We start from the raw sequence: 10,832 nt of genomic DNA, 5'->3' as shown, positions 1-10,832 counted from the left end.
ACGTGGCGGTTAATGCCATCGCAAACAATTCCGATAGTGGTTTTGCACGTCAATGCCAAACGCGTGGTTATTACGTTGATTTCACTCGCGCTGTCGCAGGAATCCAGCGAATCAGCGTCTTTGCCGCCAGAGAGGAAAAAATGCGTGTACATAAGTTTCCATTTTTTGAGACAAAGACTCAAACAAATGTTATTTTAAATATGTTTTATACTCTTCAACTTTCAAATTTAGCAAAATCTGGTGTTAATACATTATTTTAACATGAGTTATCTGCAAATAACAGCCAGATAGAGGCAGTTATTCTGGAAAAATGGGCAAAAACATTTACTCACAGGACATTTTAGCAAAAGAAAAAAGGCCGGACAGACATTTTGAGGCTTAGGTGTTAAAGGGTTATTGGATTGGGATTGGGATTTTCTAAATTTAATATATAATTTTAATAAATTAAAAGGTGGACCTTTTTTGTGGCTCCACCTATAAATTGACTAAGCTATTTATTACCTAACACTTCTGCAACCTCTAATGTTCTGTGACCTCTGAACTTCTGTGACCATTACTGCTTAAGCAAGTCTCATCAGGTCAGTTAGCGGCTATACCTGATCGCGTTCCTGTTCCTGTCTGTATCTGTGCAAACACAATATCACGTGTGAGATACGTAAAAGTACAGGCAATATCTCAAGAGTTCCCTTAGTTTTGATTTCATCAGCTTGAATGGTTGAAGATAAAGTAGGTTGAGATGGTTTGGTCACGTGGCAGAGGAGGGAGGGACAGTGGATATACTGGATGGAGGATGTTGACAACGGAAGATGGGAAAAGAGGAAGACCACAGAGGAGGTTCACGGACGTTGTGAAGGAGGTAGATAATCTGATGTGGTGAAAGAGGGTTACACCGGATTTATCCAATACATGCTTGATTATTACGTCCACACGTCTGAATTAGACATACAATATATTAAAGTCAGACTTTCAGTCACATATCCCAATCCAAACGCTAAAGATCTCAGACTCTGACAGCCCTAAGACTTTTGCTCACCACTGTGCAAACACACACACAAGTGTTTTCAGGTGAAATGGTGAATAAACCCTCTAAACTCTGGCTGAACTTATTTTAGCTCATAAATTGACTCTGAATAAGCCGTCATTAAATCGCCCACAGCTCCTCATTACAGTCAGAACCTCAGTATTTTGTGATGTATTTCAAACATGACCAATTTGACTAAACCCTTATTATACCAATCACATAATTACAGTCAAACATAAGCACACACACACACAGTGGGTCGGCCTGAAGGCACAGCTACAGCAGAGGTGAATGGCAGCTTTGGCCCACGCCTTGTTGTTTATCTAGCGAGGTGAACAAAAGCGAACGGGGGAACAAATGTAAAAGTGAGCGATCCATGAATGGACCACACCTCCAGTGCTTTTCTAAAACATGAATGGAAAAGGGTTCCCCTCCACGCTGCTTGAAGGGAAGTGATGGATTGAGTACAGTGGACATAAATCGCTCTGCAGGGGTAACGTGACAAAAGGAAACTGTCATTCCCTGAAAAAACAGTGAAGGTGTGGAGACTTTTACCGAGAAATTATGTCAAAAGTTGTTTGTCTTAAAATCTGCCGCCGTGAATGCAAAAGGTCAAAGTTAATGACTGTTGACGTTAAACCTCCTCGAAGGCCCTTTGCCTTTACAAAGTCCTCTGCTGCTCAGGGAATTGGGATTATTCATTTGATTGATTAGTCACATGTTTCTCACAAGAGTTTGTTAAAAGATGAATGCGGCAAAATATTTCTGCTTTTCCTAGTCTTCAAACACTCGTCCTTAAGTCCACACACATGCAACTAACGGCGCTTTTCCACTACATAGTCCCAGCGCGGCTCGCCACGGCTTGATTCTACGTGGTTTGGTATGTTATGGTTATGGTATGTGACTATAATACCTCCTCAACGTGGGCGGGGTCATCATAGCACGGCTTGCGTGGAACTGCCATGACTTTGTTTTTATTTGCGACACAAACACACAAACTAGTGACTTGTAAAGCAGTTGTTTTCGGTGTAACTGAATCATTAGAATCAGTTGATTTGAACTGAAATACCACTGAACATTGGGTCGTGATTGGGCTCACGATTGATCGCCGGCTTGCAGCAGTGCTGTTGTTGAATACACCACACTCCTCTGTTAGATATTGACATTTTAGACATTTCCTTTGCTAAATGTTGGAGATTAACGTTAATGTTTTAAGTCTTTTTAACTTTAATCTACAGTTCAGCATTGTTGGGTTTGATTCTTGTGTCGGACGTTGCACTCACAACAAGTTTTCCTCCCATCTTGAGCACATTCGATCCTTGAATTAGAGGGAATTGGTCCTGGAAATCCCCTGAAAAGTCCTTGAATGTGATGTCAACCAAGGTGTGGGAACGCTGTATCAGGTCTGAACATCCAAACAGATTTTTTCTTTCAAACCAGTGGCCTTGAGATGGAAATTTGAATACAACTACCATCATAAAGATCCAGTTTTAACAGACACCACTGCTGCCCTTATCTGCGTTTCACCTGCTTCATATGAACTGTCACGCTGGAAGTGTTTAGTAACTACCTGGTACTTCCTACAGCCCGTATCTCAGATTGTATCTGATGTCTCACTGCAAACACCTGCTGAGGACAGGATGGGGGAGATGGTGTTGTAAAAGGTGAATGACTGAGTCCATTGTCTCTCCTTTTTATTTTTGGGAAAGGAGCTCATCACCGAGTTGTCAAACGGAGATAAATAACAACACAGCTGGAAATCATAAATCTTTGATCTTTCTCACCCTGAGTCGCTAACATTGCCAGCTCCCTCATGTCCCGCTCTCGTTTGGAGTGTAAGTGACGTTTGACAGCTCCTGAAATCAAGAACTGCTCCATCTACAGCAAGTAAATGTGGTCGAGGGCCAATTATTTTGTAAGCAACTGAATATTTGCGCCAAAACTTGGTGTCTTCATTGGACAAAAGTGCTTTAAAACATCCATGTTTGCTGCCTTAAACTAACAATAATGTGGACGTTGGACGATGTGAGAGACGTACTGTTAATATTTGTTGTGCATCTTTTCAATTTTAAGAATTTCTGCTTCTTCTTTGAGCCTGAACATATGTTAATAGCTATTTTATGGATGTTTACTCCTCAAACCTGGCTGTCTCCATGACAACAGCAGTGTTTTTATTTTTCAAATCAAACATTTATTTTAAATTAACGGTCAACGCTAGAAACAGAATCTATTTTTTCCAGAATAAAAGCTCTGCGTAAGCAAATAATTTCAGATCAGATTTGTTAAATCGTCTGCCGGGGCCAGATACTGATGATGGGCGGGCCAGTTTTGGACCACCGGCCACCAATTGCTGACCACTGATCTATAGATAAAATAAAGTTTGTAGTTGCTTTCTTTTCTAGCTGGGGATTTCAGTGTCTGTATTGTAGGGCTGCAGTGGTTAATTGATTATAAATTGTTTAAATTATCATTATTTTTGAATTATTGTCAAGTATTTTGTTAATTGGTTAATAATTAAAACCATTTTTTTCAGCTTCCTAAATGTAAACATTTATTCACATTTCCAGCTTTGGGAAACACTGACTAACATTTTTCTAAATTTTCTGGCATTTTATGGAGCAAAGTAATCGATTAATATAAGAAATAATCTTTACTTGCAGCCCTAATATTTAGAAAATAATGTATCAATTACAATAAATAAGCTTTGGATATCAAAATAGTATGTTGTGCTTGTATAAAATTAAAGTTAAAATAACTTTATAGTGTTAAACAAATTACAGTAATTTCTACCAATGACAGCATCCATGTTTCTATAGTCATCTTTAGTCCTTGCAGTAATGTACACGCTGATTATTCTTTAGGTAATATTTACTTATTCATTTTCTCATTTAAATATTTGGTGATTTCATAATTTTGCTCATTTTCACAGGGTCAGTTCAGTTTCATTACATGTTTTGCTAATAAAGGGAAATGAACACGGCACACACTGTAATCATACGACATATCTCACTGTTATTCAATAACAAAACACACACACAAAGGTTGTAGACTAAACTAGCCGATGTCTCCCAAGAGCAGTGTGTACATCTCTCTCTCTCTCTCTCTCTCTCTCTCTCTCTCTCTCTCTCTCTCTCTCTCTCTCTCTCTCTCTCTCTCTCTCTCTCTGCTCTCTCTCTGTCTCTCTCTCTCTCTCTCCCTCTCTCCGGTCTCAGGTTTCACTGAAGCATCTCTGTGTGTGTCAACAACTTCGTTAGAACTGGACAAGAAACTGAGAAGCTGAGTCACTGCTGCGGCTCGTTACAGCTTCCTGTGTATCTCTGTCCTTACAGAGGGATTGAATTTAAATTATGCATGGTGTGTGTGTGTTTTTGTGTGTGTGTGTGCGCTCACTCAGCCTCGAAGAAACAGAAGCCATCTGAGCCTCACCTGACTGATGTTACCTTGCTAACACTTTCCCATTATTGTACCAGGCAGACAATACACTTAACATGACTGTGTGGTGTGCCCACACACACACACACACACACACATCTAAAACATGCAGGGCAGTGTTCCCTGGGGACCAGGGTTGGGAAACACTGCTGTAGATTAAAGTTAAAAAGACTTAATCTCCAACATTTAACAAAGCAAATGTGTTAAATGTCTACGTTTAACAGAGGAGTATTTAGAGACAGAGTATTTAGAGACAGCTCTGCTGAAAGCCAGCAATCAATCGTGACACAACTACGGAGCTAGAGTGATGAAAACGACCCACACAACATAGATTCTGCTCGTTCTGTGAACTCCTCAACGCGGGTGATTGCGTTAGCGACGCGTTGAAATTCACCTCTGATTTATATGAAATTTGCTGCTCAGGTTTTTTTAGGATTAAAATGTCAGACAGAAGTGTGTCTGTGAGCTGATGTCCTTCAGTTTGACTGTCATTGTGTGTGTTGACGCCAGTGTGTGTGTGTGTGATTAGTTTGAGCAGGTTAGCTACGGCGGCTTTAGCTGCATGTGAGACAGACTCAAACCTGACGGGAAACAGCTCATTCACTGTGGTCAGCCCTCTCTGTCTGACCCCTCCTTCACCACCACCAGTGTATGGAGGAAATTCAATGGATGGATTGACACTATGGTAATTTGCTCCTTGATACCACAACCCAACAACAGCCCCCTGCACAACACAAGCATATGGCCAAGTCTGTCATTGCAGCTTAGCAGCACAAGTCTATGGAGGAAACGAGTGAGGGGGGGGCCCCCCCACGCCATTCACTCCACAGCCTGAATAATGAACCCCGAACAATCACTTTAATCCAAAAGAGAAGTCTAAAGTGTATGAAACATAACAGGCAGAAACCAGGGGAAGAGAACGCGACAAAAAATAACACTGGGCCACCCACACCGAGCTTTCACGACATTAAAGATGAGTTTTTTCTTCTGCTCTGGAGGGAGGGAACAGTGACATTGTTTATGGTTTTTTCAGGTACCAGTTTAACTAGCAGTGAACCAACGGTCAGAATGTTGCGTTATGAGTCATTTAGAGTCTTATGATGTTGTGTATAAAGCGTGTTTTAGGGGTTAATCTGGCTTAAGTTGACTTGGTGATTCAAGTTTAACCTGTAGCAGGAAACACATTCGTGACGCACACAAAAATGAAGAAAAGAAAGACGTTACTTTGTCATTGCCAAAGTCGTGAATATATGCTTTTGAGTATTGTTGTTAATGCACAACATGATAAATGTAAATCACAAGGCTCGCTCTTCAAAATGAATCACTAGGACTGTATTTCGGCAGCATTTTCAAGTGCCAAACACTAACCGTTAACCTTCTTCTTAACCTTAAACCAGGTCTGAAGCCATAAACAGCCATTTTAAGGTGTGACAGATTGTAAGGACCAGTCAAACTGTCCTCACTTCCTGTGGTTTATTTGTTTTTTTGGTCCTCACAAACGTGTATGTACAAGTACACACACATCATGTGAGTGTGAGGACACATCATGGACACAGTGCATTCCCAAGGCCCTTACCCTAACTTTAACCGTCACGACGAACGGCGTCACGTCGTTTTCCATTACTGTAGTACCTCCTCATTGTGGGCGGAGTCATCGTACGTCTTCTACGTGACACACACTCACACACAGTCTAGTGGCTTTGGGTGTAACTGAATCATTAGAATCAGTGTGTTGTTCACAGACGCGTTGAGTACTTGGTGCATGACAGTGACGTCACTCTTTCCTGTGTCTGCAGAACAAAACCTTGTCAGAATCTCGGTCCGTGTTCCAACCGTTCACAGTCGCCTCACTTCACTAGAATAATCTGCGTTGCTTCTGCTTTCCCACACACTCTCGCCAAGAATCTCAACCATGAATCAATACAACTGTCCAACGTGATGATGAATGATTGTTCGAGGACAGGATCTGTCCCCCGCGTTCCTCTTCCTCTCCAGAGCTGTTCATTTATTATCTGTCGCCCCCTCCCTGTGGTTTCTCTTTCAGGGAATTGTCGTCCAGACACCAGATCAGTCTCCCGTTCAGGAACGTCAGGGAGTCCAAGCTGATCTAACGGAAAACTGAAGTCAAAGATAACAAAGAACAAACTCATAAATGAATGGTGTTTTCCAGACGATTCAGGTCTTACAACCTCCTCCTAGAATACATCCAGTGGACATCTACCACAGCTTCATGGAGAAGTTCATGGTGACCTCACATGGAGATAAGATTTATAGACTTTGCTTGTTTTTCACCGTTGACACCATCAGAATTTTCGGTCTGTTGTTGCGTATCGCGTTCATTTAGGTCATAACTTTGTAGACCACGATATTTTCATGACTGCACTGATGTCTGAACAAACCTGTGGATTAAAACTGCAGGTAATCTGATAATATGAAGCTGTAAAATCCAGGGTTTCTGACAGAATGTCTTAAATAGGATTTTGTGGTGTTTATTTTCTTCCTCTTGACCCCATAAAGACTCTGTTTTTTAAATGACACTCAAACGTAATAAATTATAGATTTTTCACTTTCTTTTTGTGTTTGGATGCAGACGTTTTATTTATTTATTTATTTATTCAGGAGCAGGTTTTGTCCTGCACTGACTGTCTCTGCTGCTTCACATCGTGTCTGTAGCAGTTAACAGTTTAATGATAACAAATGCTACAAAGAAAACTTAATCGATTTAATCGAAAAATTAATCGATTGTTAATCTGTGACTTAATTAATCGTCACCTATTATCGGTTTTGGAGGTTTTTTTTTTTGGAGCTTTCTGATTTTTCCAGTTCCCTAAATGTGAATATTTTATGGTTTCTTTGCTACATTTGACAAAAAGATTATTAAAACTGAAAAGAAGACACTTGAGACATCATGATTTCACACTGATGGACATTTTTCAACATTTGAACTACATTTTATGGACAGAAGATACTCGATTAGTTGAGAAAATAATCGACAGATTAATCGACTGTAATAAATAATCATTAGTTGCAGCTCTAGTCAGAACCAGTCTTTATTCAAAGTGACATCATGTGTGCGGATGTGTCCTCTACGCAGATGAGATGCAAACTAACAACACTACTATTCGTTAATTACGTGGAAATCCAGATGTTCCAGATTCAGGAGTCTCTACAGAACATGGTAAGACTATTTTTTTTTTTACTTCAACCTTTTGTGTGGTTCATCCCTCATCTCTCCCTCTCTCCCTCTCTCCCTCTTCAGAGTGAGGTATTTCAGTAGTGACCTATTAAAAGTGGAGGAATGTCCTCGGTGGAGTCTCTGACCTTGTCCACTGACGGTTTGGTTTGACCTGCTGGTTCAGGATCAAAGACAGACTGCTCGACCTGGGCAGAGATGTTGGGGCGGGGGGCGGGGGGGAGTGTCGCATACCTCTCTGCTCATGTAGCCTTCAGTGATCGCTGTGTGAGAAACATTAACTTTCTGCTCACACGTTATTAAAATCTGCACAGAGTTTTTTTCTCCAACTGGATTTACAGGAAACAGAAACAGAAAGAATCTTTAGTGCAGTCAAATATTAACATTACCTCTGAAGTTCCCTGAAATGTGCTTATTCTGCTGTGGTAACACTTTACAATAATGGTACATTAATTAATTAATTGATGGATTGATTGAACGTTAGTAAATGCTGTAATAAACTGTTGATTCATGTTTTAACCACATGTTTAATGATGTTATTCAGGTTTAGAGTGTGTGTGTAGAATGTAATGTGTGCTGCAAAGCCAGAGGAAAGAATTGTAAGTCCATTGTAAGTCGCTTTTGATAAAAGCGTCTGCTAAATGACATGTAATGTAATGTAATGTAATGAAAGAAAGTATTCATTTGGTTTAGTTTAATTTAGTTTTCCCCAACAAGCTGTTCCCACTTCCTTGTCAGCACTTATTTATAGTTGATAAATTGATGTATCTGTTGATCATTCTTTACAAGTGTAAACCATAGACTGTTCAATCTTCACCCTTAGACGACAATTTAGAGAAAAAGTACCAGACTGATCCGTTCCACTTGGTTTGTGGCAAAAGCTTTTGGGAAGACAAGCTACTCCTTCTCATTTAGAACATCTGTAAACGTCTTTTGTCAATTGCCGCGTGTGATTGGTTGCTCGATCAAGACGTTGCTTAACTTTGACGTGAGAGCTGAGACTGAGGAGCATTTCATTGTTGTTTTTCCGTTCAGGTTCTTGTTTACGTCTAAAACAAAACTCAACAAAGAAAGAAGTCGCCTCAGGTGTACAACACCAACACAAACGCACCAGTGACGCGAAGCTGAGGACGTTCTACGACATCAGCGGATCACGGAAAAGTGCCGTAGACTGCTGAAGGTAAATCAAGCTTAATATGTTCACCCATGACCACTCAGAAGCCTGTAGACCAAAGCCCACTAATTCAAATTGACATTTAAGCATTTTAGCTCTTTTATCCAAAGCTACATAGTCTTGAAAGAACTCCACTAGTTGCTAGGACAGAAGATCGTAACTCTGGAGGTTCCAACCAGTGACCTTGGAAAATGTGAAAGTTGTATCATGATCATCTGACTCCGTTTTAAGAAGCTAATTTAATCTGCTTGTTTAATCAGCCCTCATTAGCCCTGTCAGTCACACAGTATAATCCAAGACAGATTATTTGAGTAGAAAAAAGAGAAACGAGCGGCAAGTGCAAATATTTTGAACGTGAAGTTTTCATACCAGGAACACTTCACATTCCTGTTCATAGGTGGATAGGAAGCCGAGGTTAATGATTGGCCCCTGATTCTGCCCGTTGCAGCTAATCCACCTAATCTCAGAGAAAGTAGAGGAGTGGAACACGAAGAGCAGCAGCGTGAACTCAACTCAACACCAAATGTGTGCATGTACATAATTATGTGATTAATTGTTCTTGTTTTAAGAAAAATAATCTGTCAACAGATTATTTCTTAAAAACTAGAATGTAAATCTAGAATAAAACAGATTTAAGAGACAGTGAGTGAGTGTGTGACCATTGTTATAGTGTGTCACTGCTAATTAAACCTTAAAGTAACTTAATCTTATTAAGGGAAAAGTTAAGACAAATAAGAATATTTTTCTCGTGCAAAATTTGCCAAGGTTTATTTGGATAGCAAGTTTTAATTCCCAAAATAATCCAGTTTATTTAATTTCTCTCAGTGAATTGTCATAAATATGACTCCCTGGACCTTTAAAGCTGCAGTCACCACAATCTCATATAATCTCGTTATTCTATTGCATTTATTGTCGAATTCCTTTAGACTCTTCAGGCAGGTGATGTCACGTTTAAGAGAGAGACAGTTTTTAATCGAGGAGGAGGAGGAGAAGGAGGAGGTCACATCAAACTCACACACACAGAGATGTGGTGGAGCTGATGAGAACAGGAAAATGATCTCACACACACACACACACACATGTGGAAATGTCAGACAGGAAAGTAAAAGGCAGCATCTGTTTCCCTCGATTCATCCGTCGTGATGAGGCTGAAGTCGGCGTGAACTTCCTGTGTGCAGCTCGCACCATGCCCTGCTCTCACACACACACACACACACCTCTCCACATGTGCAGCTTTGACGTCACTGCTCAGTTTAGTGTTGTCTATAAAAATCACTGTCTTTCAACTGGCTGTGGAGTGAGTGAATATCAAGACTAGCAAAGCTGTATATACAGACCATAATACCAACTCTGATTTTATTTCATAGTAACGAGTAACAAAGAGAGATGGAGGAAATGTAGTGGAGTAAAAGTTGTTAGGGGTATAAATAACAAAGTAAAGTACAGAAATGTGTACTTAAGTACATGCAGTAAGTACTTTATAACATTACTGTCCCTTTAAATGGCCTGCATCAGACTGTTCTACTGTAATACTCACGGACTTATTCATATGTGTTTACTCCATTTGTAGTAACGTTCATTCTCACCATGTGAGGAAAGTCCGAAAATAATGTGAGTTACAGTCTAACTGTGTCATCGTGCTCGACCTTGACCTCTCTGCGTACAGACGACCCCGCCCTGCTCACATGACTGTAAATGGGCGCGCTTCTGTTTTATGACACCTGCATAAAAACCCTTTTTCTTCTTCTTCTTCTTCTTCTTCTTCTTCTTCTTCTTCTTCTTCTCAGCTCTGATAGCCATCTAACAGCTCTGCATTCTTCTGAACCCTAAGCCGCTTCTTCACTTATCAAATTTCCGTACGGCTCGCGTTACACCGCAGCATGACAACAAGAATGTAAACAAGAAGACGGGACGTTCACATTCACAGTCGTGTGAATTGATTGGATGTTGAATTTTAACGTCGCAGGAGTGAGATTAAAACAAAACAGACAAAGAGAGAGAGGCCAAACGAC

General features: G+C 40.4%; 1 protein-coding gene across 1 annotated transcript in view; it reads left to right on the top strand.

Annotated features, from left to right (window-relative positions):
- si:ch211-266k8.4 (growth hormone-regulated TBC protein 1) overlaps nt 1-7,015 on the top strand; it is a 50,388-nt gene extending 43,373 nt beyond the window's left edge. The window contains exon 15 of the mRNA XM_044036853.1: nt 6,498-7,015. Coding sequence (XP_043892788.1) covers nt 6,498-6,564 — 67 coding nt within the window. The 3' untranslated portion in view covers nt 6,565-7,015. The remainder of the gene's footprint in view (nt 1-6,497) is intronic.
- The last annotated feature ends 3,817 nt before the right edge of the window (nt 7,016-10,832 follow it).

The sequence above is a fragment of the Solea senegalensis genome, linkage group LG10 (assembly GCF_019176455.1).
Source record: "Solea senegalensis isolate Sse05_10M linkage group LG10, IFAPA_SoseM_1, whole genome shotgun sequence".
Taxonomy (NCBI): Eukaryota; Metazoa; Chordata; class Actinopteri; order Pleuronectiformes; family Soleidae; genus Solea; species Solea senegalensis.
This window is presented reverse-complemented; position numbering and strand designations above follow the sequence as displayed.